General features: G+C 45.8%; 1 protein-coding gene across 3 annotated transcripts in view; it reads right to left on the bottom strand.

Moving 5' to 3' along the window:
- LOC119954419 (clustered mitochondria protein homolog) overlaps nucleotides 1-23,782 on the bottom strand; it is a 143,746-nt gene that overhangs the window by 92,493 nt on the left and 27,471 nt on the right. For all 3 annotated transcript variants that reach the window (XM_038779657.1, XM_038779817.1, XM_038779744.1), the window contains exon 4: nucleotides 810-953. In XM_038779657.1, coding sequence (XP_038635585.1) covers nucleotides 810-953 — 144 coding nt within the window. The remainder of the gene's footprint in view (nucleotides 1-809; nucleotides 954-23,782) is intronic.

Genomic DNA, 23,782 nt, shown 5'->3' with positions numbered 1-23,782 from the left:
GGGACTTCGGCGCCGTGCTATTTTATGTGTTTTTAACCACTTTCTCAACCTGCCCTGCCCCCCTCAAAGGTTTGTATTCATATATCCCACAGGTCTCTGTTCCTTCACCCACTTTCGAATTATGCCTTTTAGATTGTATTGCCTTTCCTTGTTCTTCCTTTATACTTCTCCCTGCTCTGCATTAAATTTCAATTGGCACGTGTCCGCCATTCCACCAGCCTGAATGTATCTGTTTGAAGTCTATCACTGTGCTATTTACAGTTCATAATTTGTCTTCTGCATTCACATTTTCTTCTCCGGGGTAGGCTGGCTTACATTCATGTGTTTCCTTAAAGGAATGACAACCTGATGTCGGTCCTTAGGAAGCAAAGGTAACGCTGTTTAAAAAGTTATTGCGAAATTTATGCCCAGTCAATAAAAAAAGAAAAGAGCCATATCATCAGAGGGAACCATCAACGGTGATTTGTTCTTAGAAGGAAATCTCCAGCATGCAGCTTTCAACTTAATAATGTTTGCATGTTTGCCAAGTCCCCTGGATCTGTCTTCCAACACAAAGAGCTCATTTTTAAAAGGCATAATGCACATAAATCACAACATCATCAGCAATCTCCCTGATTGAGCGAGATTGCAAATAACTTTCCAGATGAGGGCAGTTTGTGCTTTGGGCTGTGCGCTCCAGGGCATTAGATTGAGGCTGCCCCCAATTCATGGAATCATAGAATAGTACAGTGCAGAAGGAAGTTACCTTGTCCCTTATCAGCTTCTCCTTTACATTTCTATTTGTAATCAAGTTTCTGTACAAATCATACCTCCAATATCTCCCTCAAAGACGCTGGTTAAGAAAGATGGGGAGTTACACTCAATGCCATTATAGGCATCAGCAAGATCCAGGCTCTTCAACAGATCCCAGATATGGCGGATGTGAATCTTTACCTCTCGGAGAGTGTATGGTTCTGAAACAGAAAGGAAATCAGCTCAGTGCTGTGCCAGAGCACAATGTCCACTTCACCTTCAACTGCAAAGCTCTTGGAAAGAGAAAGAATCATTGTAGAAGACACACTACATACTACACGCAGGGTAATAGAAACCTGAAACTTCCTACCCCCTGTAAAAGGTTGAAGCTGGGCTCAATTGAAAATTTATAAACCAAGGTTGATAAATTAAGGGTTATGGAACCAAGGCAAGTTGGTGGGAGTTATGACACATATCAGCCGTAACCTAAATGAGTGGTGCAACAGGCTCGAGGGAATGACTGGCCCACCCGCTCCCCATGTTTAAAATTAAAAGCTTTATGTCACAGGCCGCCATCTCCCTGATATTGAAACAGGACAAAGACCCGGAGGCATGTGGGTCCTATAGGCCGATCTCTCTGCTCAATGTAGATGCTAAACTGCTGGCCAAGCTCTTGGCTGCTAGGATTGATGACTGTGTGATGGACGTTATTACAGAAGATCAAACCGGGTTAGTCAAGGGCAGGCAGTTGGTGGCCAACCTAAGAAGGCTGCTGAATGTGATCATGATGCCCCCGGAGAGTAGGGAGGCAGAGGTAGTTTTGGCAATGGATGCCGAGAAGGCTTTCGACCGGATTGAGTGGGACTATTTATGGGAGGTGCTGGGACGATTTGGGTTTGGGGAGGGCTTTATCGACTGGGTCAGACTGTTGTACCAGGCTCTGGAGGCTAGTCTAAGGACAAATAGGATGTGTCTGACTATTTTAGACTGTACCGAGGGACAAGGCAGGGGTGCCCCCTCTCCCCACTGCTGTTTGTGCTAGCAATAGAACCGCTGGCAATTTCCCTGAGAGCTTCCAGGGGTTGGAAGTGGCTGGTACGGGAGGGGTGGGGGGGTGGAACACAGAGTTTCGTTGTACGCCGACGACCTACTCTTATACATCACGGATCCAACGGCTGGGATGGATGAAATCATGGGAATCCTGAGGAAATTCGACCGGTTCTCGGGGTATAAACTGAACATGGCAAAAAGTGAGTTGTTTGTAGTCCAGGTGAGGGGCCAGGAGGGTCGGCTGAGGGGGCTGCCATTTCGGTTAGTAGGGGACAGTTTTAGATACTTAGGGATACAGGTGGCGCGATACTGGGGCCGGTTGCACAAATTGAACTTATCTCGGTTGGTGGAGCAAATGAGGGTCGAGTTCCGGAGGTGGGATGTGCTCCCACTGACACTAGCGGGGAGAGTGCAGACGGTTAAAATGACGATCCTCCCGAGATTCCTGTTCGTATTCCAGTATCTCCCCATTTTCATTCTGCGGTCTTTTTTCAAGGTCGATAAAATGGTTATGGGATTTGTGTGGGTGGGAAAGTCCCCGCTGGTGAGGAGATTGATGCGCGAGAGGAACCGAGGGGAGGGGGGGGACTGGCGCTGCCAAACTTTAGTAATTACTACTGGGTGGCCAACATAGCGATGATCAGGAAGTGAGTGGTGGGTGCGGGGTCGGTTTGGGGGTGGATGGAGGCCACTTCGTGCAGGGGCACCAGTCTGGCAGCCCTGGTTACAGTGCCCCTGCCGCTCCCGCCGACACTGTACTCCACCAGCCCTATAGTGGTGGCGATTTTGTGGATCTGGGGACAATGGAGGAGGCATGTGGGGGGTGAGAGCATCAGTTTGGTCCCCAATTTGTGACAATCACGGGTTTGCCCCGGGGAATACGGATGGTGGGCTCCGAGCATGGCGGAGCGCTGGGATTGAGAGGATGGGGGAGCTGATTTTGGAAGGGAGCTTCCCAAGCATGAGGGCGCTAGAGGAGAAATTTAGGCTGGCGAGATGGAATGATTTCAGGTACTTGCAGATGTGGGACTTTCTACGCAGACAGATTCCATCCTTCCCACGCCTGCCGCTTAGGGGGATCCAGGACAGGGTAATGACTAGTGGATGAGTGGAGGAGGGGAGGATCTTAGATATATACAAAGAACTTATGGAGGCAGAGGAGTTGCAGACCGAGGAGCTGAAGCTCAAATGGGAAGAGGAGCTCGGACGTGAGATAGAAGAGAGCTTATGGGCAGAGGCGTTGAGCAGGGTAAATGCGACCACAACATGTGCTAGGCTCAGCCTGATCCAATTCAAGGTCATCCACTGGGCTCACATGACAGTGGCCTGGATGAGTAAATTCTTTGGATTGGAGGACAGGTGCGCCAGATGTTCGGGAAGACCAGCGAACCATGTCCACATGTTCTGGGCATGTCCAAAACTCAGGGGGTACTGGCAGGGATTCACGGATGTTATGTCCCGGGTACTGAAAACAAGGGTGGTGATGAGTCCAGAGGTGGCAATTTTGGGGGTTTCGGAGGACCCAGGAGTCCAGGAGGAGAGAGGGGCCGCGTTCTGGCCTTTGCTTCCCTGGTAGCCCGGCGACGAATTCTGCTGGCATGGAGGGTCTCAAAGCCCCCAAAGACGGAGGCCTGGCTATCGGATATGGCGAACTTTCTCAGCCTGGAGAAAATGAAATTCGCTTGGAGAGGGTCACTGTCAGGGTTCGCCAGGAGGTGGCAACCATTTATCGACTTCTTCGCGGAGAATTAATCGTCAGCAGAGGGGGGGGGGTTAGGGCAATGTAGATTAGGAATAGGGGGAGGTAGTCAGGCAGGTCCTTGCAAGAGGGGAGCTGGTTTTTACACTATGTTGATTGTTCTTTGCACACTGTTTTGTATTGTTGTTTACTATGCCAAAATGCCGCAATAAAATTGTTTATCAAAAAAAATGTTTAAGCTTCAATTATAATCCTTGCAGTTTGTTCTCCGAACATTTTTTCGAAAATAATTTTTACAGCAAGTGGGCATTGTCGGGACCTCCGGTGCAGCAGCACACAACAGCCAGTCGGATTTTCCCGCACAGGTCCCGGTTTTGGGCTGTTTGGCTCTTTTTCTAGAGGAATTTTCAGGCTCTAACTCAATGGCCTGCAGAGCAAGCGAAGTTTAATCAGGGCTGTTGCAGCAGGCGTCAAAGAGAGGCAGAGGAGGGAAATCAGAAGTGCCGCGCCCAACCTAAGACTCGGCAAAGATGGCAAGTGGTAGATTCATTAATTGTTTGAGATCTTTAAGAAATTAACTGAGAATATGACCAGGACATTGAATGATTTTTAAAGAAAATACCTAGTCTGCAAAAAATATAGTAATTGTTCTAGATAATGAGTGAACTGTTGAACTTTAAGGTCATGTCTGCAAGATACGAATATTGTTTCAATGAATGTTCCATGTAAGTTCTACCTAAAGAAACATAATTTGAATAAGCCATTGTATTGAAGAGACATTTAGCAAATTGCAACAAATAAGTATCTACAGCAAGATTAATGGCTATCCATGACGCAAAGACTTGAGCTATGAGAAAGCGCATGGAGATATTAGATTATGCTAGGGGGGCATTAATCTTGAGAAAATTGATTAATGTTTGATTAACTAATCACCTTTTAAGTGACTGATCCTGATTTGTTCAAAAAATGTAAGCCTCAGCTGAGAATTAGAACAAATGAAAAATAAACAAACTATTGATAAGGATTTCCTTAAGAGTAAGGTCATATGATCAATTGTTCTGTTTTGAATTCTTGCGTTCATGAAGCCAATTACTTTTGTTTTTAAAGTGATTTATTTACATTTTTCTTTTATGTTTTAATGCTTTTCGTTATGTCTTGATACGTTTGCGTATTATTTTGATCTAGGTTTTGATTCAGTTCTTATGCAAGTGTCCTAAAGTGAATATTTAGCAATATATTCATATTTTGGACACCTCCAATCAACCGAACTGGTGACCCTTATTTGGAAGATAAACAAGAGATCCTACCGTGGGGGAAGCGGCCATGCCCATCACCCTGGATATGATGGTGGGAGTGATGGCAAAAGAACTGGAGATGTTCGGTGGGGAGATGGACAAGTGACTGGAGGCATGGTCAGGAAATGAGCTATGGTGGAGGAGGCTTTGGGCCAGATTAGAGAGCAGCTTGGCAAGATGGCTATGGTGGTATGTGAGCAGGCAAAGAAGTTGAAAGGCGTGGAAGATGCCCTGTCTCAGCACAAGGACAGATTTGTAAGCCCAAATGGTGCTGGGCCGTAACAGTAATAAGGGCCTCAAGGCAAAACTAGACGACATGGACAACAGGTCCAGGCGCATGAACTTGAGGCTGGTGGGTCTGCTGGAGGGAGTCGAGGGCTCAAGGCCAACCGAATACTTCAGCTGATGAGGTATTTGCTGCACCAGAGCTGGACAGAGTGCACTGGGCCTTGAGGCAGAAGTGAGACCGAATGTGCCATGTTCAGTGATCATTTGATTTCACAGTTTCCAATGGAAAGGACAGGCCGAGAAATACCAGAGCATGGATTGAGACAGTAACATGGTAAGACTTTACCAGGACATCGGCAGAGTTGGCAAGGCGAGGGGCATCATAGAATTTACAGTACAGAAGGAGACCATTCGACCCATCGAGTCTGCATCGGCCCTTGGAAAGAACACCTTACACAAGCCTACACCTCCACCCCATCCCCGTTACCCAGTAAACGCACCTAACCTTTTTGGACACCAAGGGCAATTTAGCATGGCCAATCCACCTAACCTGCAGATCTTTGGACTTTGGGAGGAAACCGGAGCACCCAAACGAAACCCACACAGACATGGGGAGAACGTGCAGACACCGCACTGACAGTGACCCAAGTCGGGAATCAAACCTGGGACCCTGGAGCTGTAAAGCAACTGTACTAACCATTGTGCTACTGTGCGTCCTTTAATAAGCTGAAGATGGTCCTGTACAATCAAGGAGTGTGGTTTGGGGTGGTGTACCCTGCAAAGCTGAGAGTCACCTTTCATTCAAAGGACTTTTACTACGAAACTCCAGGGCAGGTGGACAGCTTCATCAGAGATCATGGCCTGGGCCCGGTTTGAGGGATGCGAGTGGGCTGCTCGGTGATTGGGGCTTTACTGTTCATGTTGACTCGTGTTCGATTGGAATAATGGTAGAGGTGGTTTGGTAGGGAGTAGATCCTCTGTTCTGTTTTTCATGTTTATTCCCTTTTTCGGACTCAGTAGTTGTCGGGATGGTGGGGGCAATGGCGTTTTTTTCTTTCCCTGGCATAGGTTTTTTGTACAATATGGTTGGGGGAGAGGACGATAGGGGAGGAGCCAGACTGGGGCAGGAGTAAAGGCATTGGTTAAGGAACAGGTGGAGACTTGCCAAGATGTTTATTTCTATTCCAGTGTTACTGCCCGGTGTTACTGCCCATGGCGTTTTTCAGAGAGATTGACCGGCTTGAGACTATGTTTATCCGGGTGGGTAATGGCCCGAGGATCAGGAGGGTGGTACAGCAGAGGGAGAGACAAGCAGGGGGCTTGGCCTTGCCAAACTTTCAGTTTTACTACTGGACGGCTAATGCTGAAAAGGTGGTGGAGTGGTTCTGGGTCTCAGAGTGGCTGTGGGGTTCACGGTGGAAGACACCAGTGGGACGCCAGAGCTCCAGGAGAATCAGGGGGCAGAGGTGAGTGCAGGGGCCATCATTAAGGAGAAGGTTCTGGGGAAACTGAAAAGGTTTGAAGGTGGATAAATCACCTGGATGAGATGGACTACAACCCAGAGTTCTAAAAGAGATAGCTGAGGAGATTGTGGAAGCATTGGTGGTGATCTTTCAGGAATCACTGGTGGCAGAGTGTGTCCCAGGGGACTGTAAAGTGGCGAATGTGACACCACTGTTTAAGAAGGGAGGGAGGCAGAAGACGGGAAATTATAGGGAGGTTCGCCTGACTTTGGTCATTGGTACGATTTTAGAGTCTGTTATTAAAGATGAGATCGCGGAGTACTTGGAAGTGCATGGTAAAATAGGACTGAGTCAGCACGGCTTCAGCAGGGGGAGGTCGTGTCTGACAAATCTGTTTGAGTTCTTTGAGGAGGTAACAAGGAAGTTAGACAAAGGAGAACATGTGGGTGTGATTTATTTAGATTTCCAGAAGGCCTTTGACATGGTGCCGCACGGGAGACTGTTAAATAAGTTAAGAGCCCATGGTGTTAAGGGTAAGATCCTCGCATGGATAGAGGATTGGCTGACTGGCTGAAGGCAGAGAGTGGGGATAAAGGGATCTTTTTCAGGATGGCAACCGGTGACTAGTGATGTGCCTCAGGGATCTGTGCTGGGATCACAACTTTTCACAATATACATTAATGATCTGGAAGAAGGTACTGAAGGCTCTGTTGTAAAGTTTGCAGATGATACAAAAATCTGTAGAGGGACAGGTAGTATTGAGGAAGCAGGGGAGCTGCAGAAGGATTTGGACAGGCTTGGAGAGTGGGCAATGAAGTGGCAGATGAAATAGAATGTGAAAAAGTGTGAGGTTATTTATGCACTTTGGAAGGAGGAATGGAGGCATAGACTATTTTCTAAATGGGGAAATGCTGAGGAAATCAGAAGTACAAAGAGACTTGGGAGTCCTTGTTCATGATTCTCTTAAGATTAACGTGCAGCTTCAGTCGGCAGTTAGGACGGCAAATGCAATGTTAGCATTCATGTCAAGAGGGCTAGAATACAAGACCAGGGATGTACTTCTGAGGCTATACAAGGCTCTGGTCAGGCCCCATTTGGAGTATTGTGAGCAGTTTTGACCCCGTATCAACGGAAGGATGTGCTGGCCTTGGAAAGGGTCCAGAGGAGGTTCACAAGAATGATCCCTGGAATGAAGAGCTTGTCATATGAGGAACAGTTGGGGAATCTGGGTCTGTACTTGTTGGGGTTTGGAAGGCTGAGGGGGGATCTTATTGAAATTTACAGGATACTGCGAGGCCTGGATAGAGTGGATGTGGAGGGGATGTTTCCACTTGTAGGAAAAAATAAAACCAGAGGACACAATCTCAGACTAAAGGGAAGATCCTTTAAAACAGAGATGAGGAGGAATTTCTTCAGCCAGAGGGGGTGGTGAATCTGTGGAACACTTTGCCGCAGAAGGCTGTGGAGGCCAAATCACTGAGTGTCTTTAAGACAGAGATAGATAGGTTCTTGATTAAAAAGGGGATCAGGAGTTATGGGGAGAAGGCAGGAGAACGAGGATGAGAAAAATATCAACCATGATTGAATGGTGGAGCAGACCCAATGGGCCGAGTGGCCTAATTCTGCTCCGCTATCTTATGGGTCCGTTTGGAAGCAGAGTCTGTGAGGGGGGTAAGCCTGGTAAAAGCTCCACTCCAGTTGGTGCTGAAGAAACACTTGACTAACCCGGTGGTAGCCACATTTAAAATTTGGAGACAGCTACGTCAACATTTCATTTGAAGGCTGCCTCTTAATAATAATAATCATAATAATAATCTTCATTAATGTAGGCTTACATTAACGCTGCAATGAAGTTACTGTGAAAAGCCTCGAACATTAACTCCACCGTTCCGACATTTTATTTTACTTCATACAACCCTATTTAGGTAAACCCTAGTTTGCCATCACTGTTACTTACTGTGCACAATTACTACCAACATCTATCCCTCCCAAGTTAAGTTTTTTTTTGATTTTGCTGAAGTATGTTAAAGGGTAACAGAACCGGACTAAAGGGACAGCTGGCATTGGGTTGATGGGGCAAATGGTCTAAAGCTAGCTCCCATCTGTACAAACCAGTTATTTGAGCCTGATAGGCTGGATGCGAGGCTTAGGGAGTGGGAGAAGGGGTTGAAGAAGGTGGGAGATTTATTTTTAGAAGGTCGGTTTGCTAGCCTGGGGACGCTAAAGGAGAAATATGGGCTTATGGATGCTGATGGGTTCAGGTACATCCAGGTTAAAAGGCCACTTTCCAGACTTCCCGGGGAAACAACCTTGCTCAAGCAGATTTTATTCTGCTCGGGGTCAGCGGTGGCCAGTACGTTAAGTACCAGGGGATAGTGGGGGAGGAGACGGGCTTGGTTGAGGGGTGAAGGTGACGTGTTTAGAAGAGTTAGGGTCGATTTTGGAACAAGGCACTGAAGAGGGTGAATGCGACCTGGTCCTGTGTGAGACTGAATCTCGTGTTTCGAGCACACCGTACGAAGGCTAGAATGAGCCAGTTTTTCGATGAGGTGGGAGATAGATGTGATTGTTGTTTGAGGGTGCTGGCGAACCATGTGCACATGGTTCTTTACATGCTCAAAGCTGGTGGACTTCTGGAGGCCCTTTCTTTGATACCATGTCGGCAATCCTGAACAGCCTTGCCTGCTGGTAGCACTTTTTGAGGTTTTGGATGTGCCAGAGCTGCAGACGGAGGCAAGGGCAGACGCTCTGGCCTTTGCCTCGCTAGTGGCAAGGAGGTAGATCCTCATAGGTCGACTACACCACCAAGTGCATCAGCGTGGCTGGGTGACCTGGAGATTTTCACCTCGAGAAGGTCAAGTACACTGTGAAAGGTTCCGTGGACAGGTACCACTGCAGATAGCGGCCATTTATAATGTATATTAAAGAGTTGATCACTGTTAGTTTACATTGTTGTGGGGGGAGGAGGGGTTATTCCAGTCAGTATGTGTTGTTGGTTGTTTTTCTGTACACTTAGTATAAAAATTGTTAACATTTCATTTCCCAAAATATGGGCTCGGCCAGCATTTATTGTCCATCCCCATATGAAGGAGATGTGAGGTGCCTTCTTGAACCGCTGTCCATGTAATGTGGGCTGTTAGGGAGGGAGATCAAGGATTATGACACAACAACAGTGAAGGAGCTACAAGTGTTATAATCACAGTTGATGTTACAACTGAAGAGAAGATCCCAGAATGGAACCCTGGCTCAGAATAACATGACGTTTCCTTTTTAAAAAAAAATAAAACTGAGGAACAAAGTCACAAGACCACTAATTTGTTTTAACTACAAGGAGAAAACATTTATTGAACATGAAAAGTTGGATTATTATACTCCTTTAATCCCTCTTTTGCTTAGCCATTAGGGTAACACAGTAGCACAGTGGTTAGCACAGCTGCTTCACAGCTCCAGGGTCCCAGGTTCGATTCCCGGCTTGGGTCACTGTCTATGCGGAGTCTGCATGTTCTCCCCGTGTCTGCGTGGGTTTCCTCCGGGTGCTCCGGTTTCCTCCCACAGTCCAAAGATGTGTAGGTTAGGTAGATTGGCCATGATAAATTGCCCTTAGTGTTCAAAAAGTTTGGGTGGGGTTACTGGGTTATGGGAAGGGTGGGGATGGGCTTGGGTAAGGTGCTCTTTCCAAGTACTGGTGAAGACTGGATGGGCCGAATGGCCTCCTTCTGCACTGTAAATTTTATGACAATTCTATGACTATTCTGCACAGGTTTTAGGATTAACACTTATTACAATGTACATCTTAAGCTACAATGGTCTCATTGACAGAAATAAGCCCTTTTAAGCACACAAGATGACTGTGGTCAATTCAACACTCCGCTCTGAACCCAAATTAGTATCTGTGGATTTTATTCAGAATCTCCCCAACTGATTCTTATACTGTGAGCTACCTTATCTCACTGAACTCCACATTAGTGTTTTCAAATTCCGCTTTCAAAATCACACTTTTAAATCTTCTTTTAAACTATGCTTTTCCTCCACTGCTTTCACCAAGGTTTTGCTTTCAGGTTTTGCATCTCTCCCTTCAGGTTTTCTTTAAAAGCTTTTGTACTATTGGGCCGATTTCCACAATGATTTCAAATCACATCTCTCAAACTGCAGTAAGTTTTCACAAACCTTAGCACAACTGCAGATATCTTTCTAGCCTCTCATGATTCAAAGCCTTTTCAATTCTGTAACTTGAATGAACAGTAATTTGATCTGGCTGTCAGTATCTGTTCCCTTAATTCCAGATTCTTGGAAACTTATCTTCATTTCTCTAGTTTCTGGCATCTGCTAACCATTACTCCATGGTATGGCTTTCCGTCTAGCAAGGCTGAAAGAGATGTTTCCCTTTAGCTTTCTCAAACTAATTGCTTCTAATAGAGCTGCGAGAGCAGCCTTCCCTCTCATTACCCATTTCCAACTGCAAATAAACTAAAACCTAAAACCTTCTCTACATTACAAGGCCCCAGTTACTAAGCAGCCACTGCTGGTTTATTTACTCTTCACACCGTAACTCTCTCTAAGCGCAAAATTGGACACTAGGGGCAATTTAGCATGGCCAATCCACCTAAACCCTGCATATCTTTGGACTGTGGGAGGAAGCCGGAGCACCCGGAGGAAACCCACGCAGACACGGGGAGAACGTGCAGACTCCGCACAGACAGTGACCCAAGCCGGGAATCGAATCGGAGACCCTGGAGCTGTGATGCAGCAGTGATAACTTCTGTGCTACCAGATCGCCCCTTTAGTCTGAGATTCTGTCCTCGGATTCTAGTTTTTCCTACAAGTGGAAACATCCTCTCCATGTCCACTCTATCCAGGCCTCGCAGTATTCTGCAACTTTCAATACGATCCCCCCTTATCCTTCTAAACTCCAACGAGTACAGACCCAGAGCTCTCAACCGTTCCTCATACGACAAGCTCTGCATTCCAGGGATCATTCTTGTGAACCTCCTCTGGCCACCACATCTTTCCTTAGACACGGGGCCCAAGTAGGCTCACAATACTCCAAATGGGGTATGACCGCAGCCTTATACAGTCTCAGAAGTACATCCCAGTCTTGTATGCTGCCCCCCTTGACATGAATACTGACATTGCATTTGCCAGTGTCTCAATATCCTGAACCATCCAGTGTTCCCTACTTCTATCAGCCTTACCCTTCACGCTTACCTTGATCTCTGGTTAACACACTTCTGAAAGCCTCCCACTAACCAGCCGTCCCTTTGCCTGCCAACAGACTCCCCCAATAACTTTTGAAAGCTCCTGTATAATACCATCAAAATTGGGCCATGCCCCAATTTTGAATTTTAACTTTGGGCCAGACCAGACCTATCATTCTCCACAGCTATTTTAAAATGAAAGGAATTTTGGTCACTGGTCCCAAAGCAATCCTTCACGGACACATCTGCCACCTGCCCTTCCTCATTTCCCAAGAGGAGGTCATGTTTTGCCCCCTCTCTCATCGGGCCATCCACATACTGAATGAGACATTCCTCCTCAGTACACTCAACAAATCTCTCTCCATCCAAGCCCCTAATGCTATGGCTGTCCCAGTCAATGTTGGGAAAGTTAAAGTCCCCAACTATTACCACCCTATTTTTCTTGTAGCTATCTGTAATCTCCTTACATATTTGCTCAATTTCCCGCTGACTGTTTGAGGGCCTGTTGTACAATCCTATCAAAGTGATCTCTCCCTTCTTATTTTTTAGTTCTACCCATATTGACTCAGTGGGTAAACTCTCGGATATATTCCCTCTCAGTAATGCAGTGATATTCTCCCTACCTAAAAACTCAACTCCCCCTCCTCTCTTACCTCCTGTTCTATCTTTCCTACAGCATCTGTACCCTGGAACATTGAGCTGCAGTCCTGCCGCACCGTTAGCCATGTTTCAGTAATAGCTATCATATCCCAGTCCCACGTACCGATTCATGCCCGGAGTTCATCTGCCTTGATGGTCAGGCTTCTTGCATTAAAATAAATGCATTTTAATCTAAACATCCCTTGCTCTCTGCACTGCTTTCTCAAACCATCTGACCGGTCATGTTTTGCGTACTCTCCCTGTGTTTTATTTCTCTTCCCCTTACTGAACCCATTCACTGAGTTATCCACAGTCTCTGTACTCTGTACAGTGGCTCTTTTTGTTTTTTGACTTTGGTTTCTCTGCCTTGCACTTTCCCCCATACTGCCTTTTGTTTCTGTCCCTACTTTACTTCCCTCCGACTTCCTGCATTGGTTCCCATCCCCCAGCTACATGAGTTTAAAACTCCCCCAACAGCACTAGCTACGAAGGCTACGACCCATTAACATCTCAATGATGTTATTTATATTACTGAAATGTAAGATATTACTATTTGTCTTGCCGAGTCGTATTTAACTTGATGATAAACTCTTCCCATTGCAGTTGATGACAATCTCACAAACTTCTACAGATGTGCCATAAGAGCATCCTATCCAGCTGCATCACATCTTGGTATGGCAACTGCTCGGTTCAAGACCAAAAGAAACTGCAGAGTGTGGTGAACTCAGCCCAATGCATCACACAAGCTTGCCACCCTCACTTTGATTCTGTATATACCTCCCGCTGCCTCAGGAAGTCAGACAGCATTATTAGAGATCCCTCCCACCCAGACATTGCCTTCTTCCAGACCCTTCCATCAGGCAGAAGGTACAGAAGTCTGAAGACCCGCATATCCAGACATAGGAACAGCTTCTTCCCCACAGCTACTAGACTCTTCAACGACTCTCCCTCGGACTGATCTGTTCCCTGTAATAACATTATTCATGACGCCCTATGCTGCTCTTGCTCATGTATTTGCTTTGTTTGGCCCCTTGTTCCACACTGTAACCAATCACTGTTTGTCGATGTACCATTTGGGCTGGTTTAGCTCACGGGGCTAAATCGCTGCAGACCAAGCAGGCCAGCAGCACGGTTCAATTCCCATACCAGCCTCCCCGTACAGGTGTCGGAATGTGGCGACTAGGGTCTTTTCACAGTAACGTCAGTGAAGCCTACTCATGACAATAAGCGGTTTTCATTTCATTTGTCAATGTATGGTTAATTATTTTTTTTCTCTACTATGTGCGTACTGTGTACATTCCCTCAGCCGCAGAAAAATACTTTTCATTGTACTTCAGTACATGTGACAATAAACATCCCCTTCTTTTGTGTTACACTTTTATACACGATAAAGAAAATTATACAGAAGAAATGAAATATCCTGTCATGCGTTGTACATTAGTCAAATGTTCATAAATTCAAACGATTTGGTTTCCTTTTACGTCTTGTTTTATGTCTCAATTTGATGGATGAAGTCGACACTTTATTCTGCTGTTGACTTCCAACAGGTTGTTTGATAGTCACAGAATGATTTAAAGATTGGTTTAGATTCAAATTTGGAAAAATAGGTTGACGAATGTGCACATTTTAAAATGTCACGCATGTTCCTTCTAATCAATCTACCTTCTGCAGTTTTGATTATGTAGGAGCGTGGTGATATTTGCCTAAAATCCATAGCAGTATCAGACCATCCTCCATAGGATATCAGATTCTAACAACGTCATCTGCTGTAAGAGATTTTAGTGGTTTTGCGTGCCTGCCATAGTAACTTTGTTGTTTTTTTTCACGTTGCTGTCAAATTCTTTTCAGCACACCCAATTGATCTGGATCACCTACATGAATTTTCGATAATATTGTTCTAATTTTACGATTGCACAATATTTGAGCTGCAGATGAACCTGAATTCAATGGCGAGGCTCTATATGATAGTAAAGCCAAGTAACAATCCGATTGAGAATCTCTTGCTTTGCTCAATAATTGCTTCACAATATGTACACCTTTTTCCACTCTTCCATTTGATTGAGGAAAATGGAGACTTGACGTAATGTGGTAGAAGTTATCTGTTCCTGAAAATTTTGTCCACTCCCAGCTTGCAAAGCACGGACCATTATCTGACATAACAGTTTGCGGAATGCCATGTCTCGAAACAATTTCCTTACACACTTTGATCACTGCTGTAGAGGCGAGATCAGGTAGTCTCATTACTTCCGGAAAGTTGGAATAATAATCAAAGAACATAGTCTTTCTTTTCGACGGGCATGGAACAAGTCAATGACTGCTTTCATCCATGGAGATGTAGCAATGTCATGTTGTTGTGGTGTTTCTTTGCATTATGCTGGTTGATGCCTTTGACATGTAGAACATAATGTTATCATGTCTGCAATGTCTTTGTTTGTACCCGGCCAGTATTCAGCTTGCCTAGCTCTTCGTTTGCACTTCTCGATGCCGAGATGTCCTTCATGAAATTTGCTTAGCATTTCTGACCCGAGATTGGATGGAATGACAATCCTATCATTTCTTAATAGTATACCATCTACCACAGTAAATTCAGCTTGAATACTTTTGATATGGAGAACAGTGTCCTTTTGGCCACACATGCTGTAGATCAGTGCATCTCAAACTATCTGATGTGGCGTACCGGCAGTTTTTTTTTTCCAATGTGCCAGGGACCGGTGAGCGAAACAAGCCAATCCAGGATTACTGTCTCTTTCTTTTCTGGAAACACTCCAAGTACCGGCAGACGATGGCTCGCGTACTGGCACCGGTACGCGTACCACACTTTGAGAAGCACTGCTGTAGATGATCGACAACTCTAAGCAGCAAAGTTAATTCGTTTTGTGTTTCTTCACGTATCTGCTTTAGCTTTGCATCTGATGCAGAAAGTGTTTCTCTTTATAACTGCAGCTGAGCTACTACGACATTGATGGATTCAAATGGTAGATTCTCGGTATTTATTGATCTTGAAAGTGTATCTGCAATTACGAGATCGTTGCCAGGAGGCTAGATTAAAGTAAAATCATACCTCCTTAACTTCAGCATCATTCTCTGTAACATTGGTATCATATCATGGAGACTTTTCTCTATGATATTTACCAGAGGTTGATGATCAGTTTCAACTATGAACTTAGGTAGCCCATACACAGTCATGAAACTTAGTGATGCCTGTTACTAATCCTAAACATTCTTTTTCTATTTGCGCAGACCTGCACTCTGTGGCGGTCATCGCTCCAGATGCGTATGCTATTGGAATCCAATTGGTCTGGTCGTCTGGCTGAAGTAAAACTGCACCAATTCCATTTTGACTTGCATTTGTCAAGATTTTTGTGGGTTTAGTTGGATTGAAAAACTAGGAGCTTTGATTAATTGTTGTTTGAGGTCCAGCCATTCTGCATGATGACGTGGAGTCCACTCAACATCAGTACGTTTTCTGATCAAGTTTTGTGGAGCAACAGTTCTTGAAGATAAGTTGGAGATGAATTTCCCAAGGAAATTTACGAACCCAAGAAACCAAAGTACAGCTTTCTTGTCTTTTGGTTGCTGCATTTGTTGTATTGCTTGTACCTTTTCTTCATCCGATCTAACACCTTTAACCGAAATGGTATCACCTAAAAAATTTAAGCGACGTAGGAAGCAAATGCGCATTTAGACGGTTCAATTTTAAACCATATTGATGTTTTCGGCAAAATACTTTCCTGAGCCTTGCAATATGCTCTTCCTCAGTAGTTGACCATATGATGTTGTCCACATGGACTCGAATACCATCTGAGTTTTCAGTCATTTTCTCCATAATTCGGTTAAAAATCTCTCGAGGCAGAGATGATCCCGAAGGGCATTCTATTAAAGCAGTACCTTCCAAAAGGCATGTTGAACGTACAGAGTCGATTGCTGGAGTTTTCAAGCTGTATCTGCCAAAAGCCTTGTGATGCGTCCAACTTTGTGAAAATTCGTGCATCCGACATTTCAGAAGTAATTTCTTCTCTTTTGGGAATAGGATAATGTTCCCTACATACGTTTTTATTTAGATCTTTGGGATCCATACAAATTCTAATATCTCCTGAAGGTTTTTTTTCCACAAACCAAGGAGCTGACCCAGTCAGTCGGTTGCGTGACTTTGGATACTGTGCCTCGAGTTTGTAATCTCTGTAATTCAGATTTTAATCTCTCGCGTAGAGGCGCTGGAACTCTTCTTGGCGGCTGGACGACGGGTTTTGCATCCTTTTTTAGCAACACCTTGTACTGATATGGCAATGGCCCATACGGTGAAATACATCAGGATATTCACTGAATAACAGTTCATGGAATCATAGAATTTACAGTGCAGAAAGAGGCCATTCGGCCCATTGAGTCTGCACCGGCTCTTGGAAAGAGCACCCTACCTAAGCCCATACCTCCACCCTAACTCCATACCTCCCCACTATCCCACGAACCCCACCTAACCTTTTTTGGACACCAAGGGCAATTTAACAGAGCCAATCCACCTAACCTGCACATCTTTGGACTGTGCGAGGAAACCAGATCACCCAGAGGAAACCCATGCAGACACAGGGAGAATGTGCAGTGACCCAAGTGTGAATTAAACTTGGGGCCCTGGAGCTATAAAGCAACTGTGCTAACCACTGTGCTACCAGGTTGCCCTTCGAACCGTGATGTCTCATTTGTGTGCATGAAGATTCTTTGTATTAACTGCAACTTCTTGCATGCTTGAGCACCTAATCAAAAAAGATTTGTGATCATCCGCAATCTCAAAACAAAGTGTTTTGTTGACAACTGCTAAATGGCATGAGCCATGTGACACAATCTGATTACCATTATAATCTTCTAATTTGCATGCCGCAGTTACAATATCGTAATCTCTTTGAATTACCGAGCGATCCTGGCAATTTAATAAATTGATGGAAGTACCAGTGTCAAGTTTGAATAATACCGGGCTGTTAGTCACATGTACTGTCATTGTCCATACATTGTCATTGTTAATAAAGTTAATGCGATGAGAAGCCTCCTTTGTTGATTGAAGATTCTTTGTTGTTTCAATGATTCTAACAAAAAATATATTTTCCAGAGAAAAATTATCTTTTGAGAGATTTCTTTGCGAAATTTTATTTTCTGCTTGCTCGATGGATCTAACATTGAAATGCTTTTTCTGTGTAGTATTGAGACAAATTGCTGTTGATTTATATTGAGAAGCGAAGTGGTTTAGTTTTGAGCACTTCAAACACCGCTTTCCCAGAGCAGGACAATTCCCCTTTACGTGGGCGTTACCACATCTGTAGCACGTCGTCTCTCTGACTCATGGGTGACGTTCGCGCATGCGCAGACTTCTTCTGTTGAGTCTCGCATTTTTGAACGATTCTTGCATTTTTCAACGAACTGCGTAGGTCCAGAGTTGGAATGTGCACGCGCGCAAGACAGCTGGCGTCCTGAACGTGCTTCTGCTGCCTACAACATCATTTTAACATTCTCAACCTCGTGGTTGTTTTTCGCGCCATTTTCTGGGTGATTTTTCTGTAACCGCTTGTGAAACCTGAAATGTTCCAGTATTTCTTTTGCCCGCAGTTTACAATGATCATCAAATTTTGCAACAATCACTCCAAATTTACTTCGGTCTTCGCTTTCGGCATATATAAATGAATCATATGTTTCTATAGCTTGCTGACCTGCCATAGACAGAAGCAAAGCTATGCATCTAGCTTCAGAGGCTGTATTTAAATCATGAGCTTCCAAATAGAGCTGAAATTGCTGTTTAAGTAACTTCCAATTAAAATTTAAGCTACCGGTAGTTTTCAGTTGTCTTGGGAGCCTGCACGTGGTCCATCGAATCGATTTGCTGTCGAGGATCCTGATGTGTTATCTGTGCTGGTCTAATCTCGTTTTACTGCATCCAGTTGCAGTCGATAAACAGGCTTCCGACACAGGAGATGGTCCAACACTGTTTTATTGAACTTGTTGATTGCTGTACATAATCTGCTGTGGGTTGACACTCTATTAACCTAACTGATAACCTCCTACTGGCTTGACCAGACTAGCTCTCTACCACATAGTGATGATGTACATTGGCCTGTGCACTGTGACTATCTCCCCAGCCATGTCCTGTGAGAGAGGGAGAGCCTTAATGCCCTGTGGGCTTGATAGTGGTGGTGTCCTGTCTGGTGATTGGTTGTTCTGTGTCGTGTGTGTTCATTGGTTATCCTGTGTGTCAATCACTGCCCGTCTGCATCTCATGATATACACAAGTGGATATTATGACAGATCCGTTTGCTGCAAGGACTACCACAGTCGGTATCGGAACTTTATTTTCTTTCCTAATCTTATTATTTTTAATGATTGTTTTTAACCTGGTACCATGTTATATTACTGAAGTGTAATATAAATAGGACTCATTTGTCTTGCTGAGTTGTATTTAACTTAATGATTAAGAGTCAAAGTCTTCCAGATGACAAGTTATTTATTGAGTAATAAAATAATATGCTCGTGAGTTCTTTTACTTTCATACATTGACTATAATATGATCCAAGATTAGATTAAACTAACAATTATGATAATACACAGCACTCTGATCTGTCACATCTTTACTCTAGCTGCACTACACAAACACACTAACCTACAGAAAAAGAGCAGGAAACTCCTTATAAAATGTCCTGTTAGTGTTGCCTAGTGATCATCTTCTGCCTGTACTGACTGCGCATTAACTAATCATGTATTAACATATACAGAGATCACTATAAATGGGAGGCACCACAGTCACCCCTCTGTGGCATGGTCCTTTATGAGAATAGAAAAGTGGTGTCAATTGTGCCCGAAGTCTGTTTCTTTAGCCTCCATTTTACCATCTGCACAGCCCTCTCTGCCAAGCCATTCAATGCCTGGCGGACATGCTGTTGCTTTTCACAAAATTCCTCGCTCATTAAGGAGGCCCCGTTGTCAGTTACGAGCACCTCAAAAGATGCTGTGAGTGGAAAAAGAGATGCGCTCGCTCAGTGGTCGTCCTATTAGGTGATTGTCACCATATTGTGGACTCCAGCCACTTTGAGTGGCACCCACCAGAATGTGAAACATCGATCCCAGGAATGGACCAGCAAACTTTATGTGTACACAAGCTCATCGGTGCCCTGGCCGTTCCCAAGGGTGTAGGGATGCAGCCGCGGGGAAGCTTCTGGTGCTCTTGGCAGACCATAGAATTTACAGTGCAGAAGGAGGCCATTCGGCCCATCGAGTCTGCACCCACTCTTAGAAAGAGCACCCACTTAAGCCCACACGTCCACCCCATCCCCGTAACCCAGTAACCCCCACCGAACCCAAGGGCAATTTAGCATGGCAAATCCACCTAACCTGCACATCTTTGGACTATGGGAGGAAACTAGAGCACCTGGGAGGAAAACCACACAGACACAGGGAGAATGTACAGACTCCACACAGACAGTGACCCAAGCCGGGAGTCGAACGTGGGACCCTGGAGCTGTGAAGCAGCTGTGCTAACCACTGCGCTACCGTGCCACCCACGGAGATGGAGCACATTTGGGCCAACGTCTTGATAGCAGTGTCCAAGCACAACCACCAGACATAGCTTCATGTTGGACATTCTGGGGTGCCCATCATGAAAGTCCTTCAACTCGAGTGTCTGGCCCTTCACCGGAAGAACAACCCTCATGCCCCACAGGAGGACATAATCTTCCACGGTCAGCTCTGAGAACTTAAGGAGAAATTCTTCAACTCCCCTGGGAATGAAATGAAAATCGCTTATTGTCATAAGTAGGCTTCAAATGAAGTTACTGTGAAAAGCCCCTAGTCGCCACATTCCGGCGCCTGTTCGGGGAGGCTGGATGTCGATGCTGACCACTGTAAAGCACCAGATGCCAAACCTTGGTTAGTACAGTGTCGGTTTGCAGCCAGTCACAAATACACGATGCAGTGATGGCAAGGTGTCCATGAAATTCAGGACAGTGACCACTTCACGTCTTTAGATTTAGCCTGCAGGGGAAGATGGCTCAATGCATCAGCAAGCGCAATCCAGGTCCCTGGGCAGTGCCCGAAATAGTATTCGTAAGCAACCAACAACAAGGCTCTGTGCTGAATCCTTGCGGGAGCCATCAGTGGGTTTGTTTTGTCTTCATGGAAGAGACCCAGCAACGGCATGATCCGTGATCATATAAAGAAATGGTGGCCGTAGACATACTGATGAAACCGCTTTACACCAAATACTTTTTTTTTTTAAATTTAGATTACCCAATTATTTTTTTCCAATTAAGGGGCAATTTAGCGTGGCCAATCCACCTACTCTGCACATTTTTGGGTTGTGGGGGCGAAACCCACGCAGACACGGGGAGAATGTGCAAACTCCACACGGACAGTGACCCAGAGCCGGGATCGAACCTGGGACCTCAGCGCCGTGAGGCGGTTGTGCTAACCACTAGGCCACCGCGCTGCCCTTTACACCAAATACAACTGTCAGTCCATCTTTCACAATCTGAGCATATTTCCTCTCTGTCACAGCCAACATCCGGGAGGCAAAAGCAATTAGACGTTGATGGCTTTTACACATCCGATGAGACAGGACTGTCCCATATGGCAATGCATTGCACTTTATGATAAAGGATCGAAATGTCGCAAGAGCCCCGAAGAGGACAACCTGCTTTTTCAACTTCTTAAATGCCAAGTCCTGGGCCATACTTCATTCCCAAGGCTGGTGTTTCTTGGGGAATAAGTGAAAGAGGCAGCCTGGATGGTGGGCAATTTTGGATGAACCAACCATAATAATTGACCAATCCAAGAAAAGAGCGAAGCTCTGTAGCGTCTCACATTTTGATGGCTCTCACTTTCTCGGCAACCGAGTGCAGGCCATCTCTGACCACCCAATACCCCAAATATATGACTTATTTTGTGTGAAACATGCACTTCCGCACAGCGCAGGTGGATCCCATACTCCGAAAAATGCTTCAACACCACCTTACAGTGCTGCATATGTTCTTAGCCCGTGGTCCTGGTGACTAACGCATCGCCCAAGAGTAAACCACAATGCATGGCAACCCGCGCAGGTTATTCTCCATGACATGCTGATATACAGCGCACACCAAGGATGCCCCAAACTCCAGCTGGGTGTACTCAGAGTCCTTTGTGTGAATTGATCGTGACGCACTTCTGTCATGATTTATCAAGCTCAAGCTGTGGATAAGTGTTGCTCATGACCAATTTCGTAAATGTGCAGTCACTGGCCAATGTTGCATATAAACCCTCCATGCAAGGTAATGGTCTGAAGCTGTGTTCACTGTCAATTTATAGTTTCCTCAGAGGCGGATGGTCTTATCCGGCTTCATGACGGGAACCACCGGTGCCGCTGAATCAGCAATGTGCACAGGTCGAATGATGCCGAACTTCCCAAGCAACGAAGTTCTGTCTCGACTTTCTCCACTAAAGCATAAGGAACTGGGAGGGCACAAAACTGGCAGGGCTGGGCCATCGGGTCCACCTGGACCTAGGCCATTTCCCCTTTAATTGTACCCATGCTGCCAGGCTGGAAAACCTCAGGGAACTTGCTCCATACCTCACAGACTGCTAGATCCCACTTGGAGAGTATGTTGCCAATCCAAGTGCTGCTGGAGCTGCCAATCGCAGCCCAAACTAAGGCCGCTTCCATGCACAACAATAAGGGGAAAGGCAAACACATCAGTACTTAATGGATGCCAAAGTGAGGTGGACCCCACAATATTCAGCCCTTCCCCCATACAAGTGGCCAAACGAGCCGCCACTTAAACCAAAGTATGCACAGCTGTTTAATAAGATCAAAAGGTGCTCTGTGACACCACAGAAATGTCAGTTCCATATGCAACTCCATTTGGAGCATATGGCCATTCGACTGCATCAGGGCATGAATAGGGGCCACACAGGGCACTCCCAGACAGTTCAGCTGCATCTCAACCTAATTCTCAGCCTCTTCTGGATCATCCATATGCTAGACCTGACACCTACCTCAACCGGGGTCCTGGAGCGCTGGCCCTCCTGCTACCCAAAGTCATGCCTAAGCTGGCACCTGCACGTTGCACATGAGCCGAAATCACCTTCAGCAGAGTCCGGGGTCGTGTCACAATTCGGTGGTCGGCTCTTCGGCCAGGGGACAGAGTTGCCGCGGTGGTCAGTCTTGGCTGTGGGGATAACACACGAGTGCCCCCCCCCCCCCCCCCCCCCCAAACATTCACCTCCTTCCCTTGTAACTCTTAGATAGAGCGGAATTTTCGCAGGACAAAGGGATCTGTACGCCTGTTGAAAGTCAGGGAGATTTCGCACAAAAGGTTTTTCTGTGTTTTCAGATTATTTATACCGCAGACCAAACGATCACAGAGCGTATCCAATAAAGCAGTTCCATACTCACAAAACTCGACTATCTTCTGTAGCTGTGACATGAATTCGGTGACTGACTCACTGGGGGGCCTCTCCACCCTATTAAAATGATCCCTTTGAACAATCATTGACGGAGTCGAGTGTTGCGCCACAGGTGCCACGAATTGGTCGAGTGAATGCATATCCGGCGTTGCCGGGTACGCGAGACTCTGGATCACCCCAAACATGCATGCTCTCCGGAGGCCATCAACAGTATGACCGTCTGCCACACTTTCTCCGCGGTATTGTAGGCCCAGAAGAGGTAACCTTTCTGTGTCCTGGTTCCAGTCTTCAACGTCAGCATGAAATGCATCCAATCGCCCAAACAGAAGCATGGCAAAATAATTTGTTCCAACCTGGGTCCAGAAAAATCGGGGAGGTGGCTCAGCCAAGTAGGTTGCAGCATGAAATGAAATGAAAAAAATTAAAATCGCTTATTGTCATGAGTAGGCTTCAATGAAGTTACTGTGAAAAGCCCCTAGTCACCACATTCCGGCGCCTGTTCGGGGAGGTTGTTACGGGAATTGACAGCACACCAGGTTTAGCACAGTGGGCTAAATAGCTGGCTTGTAAAGCAGACCAAGGCCAGCAGTGCGGGTTCAATTCCCGTACCGGCCTCCCTGAACAGGCACCGGAATGTGGCGACTGGGGGCTTTTCACAGTAACAATAAGTGATTTTAATTCATTTCATTTTCTGTGCTGTATGATTCTAGGACCACAGGGAAGATAATCATTCCCATCCCGTAGGTATCATGTGGGATATTACAGAGAGCCTGTTTAGCTCACTTGGCTAGACAGCTGGTTCGTGATGCAGAGCAAGGCCAGCAGCGCGGATTCAATTCCTGTCCTGGCTGAGGCTATTCATGAAGGCTATGCTTTCTCTATCTTGACCCTCGCCCAATGTGGGGTGACCCTCAGGTTAGATCACCACCAGTCAGCTCTCCCCCGTCAAAGGGGAAAGTAGCCTATGGTCATCTGGGACTATGGTGACTTTACCATACCGTATTGCGGAGAGACTGGACAGGGGAGAGAAGTGGACGAGCAGGGTAGACAGTTGGGTTGCACTTCACTAAG

The sequence above is a fragment of the Scyliorhinus canicula genome, chromosome 1 (assembly GCF_902713615.1).
Source record: "Scyliorhinus canicula chromosome 1, sScyCan1.1, whole genome shotgun sequence".
Taxonomy (NCBI): Eukaryota; Metazoa; Chordata; class Chondrichthyes; order Carcharhiniformes; family Scyliorhinidae; genus Scyliorhinus; species Scyliorhinus canicula.
This window is presented reverse-complemented; position numbering and strand designations above follow the sequence as displayed.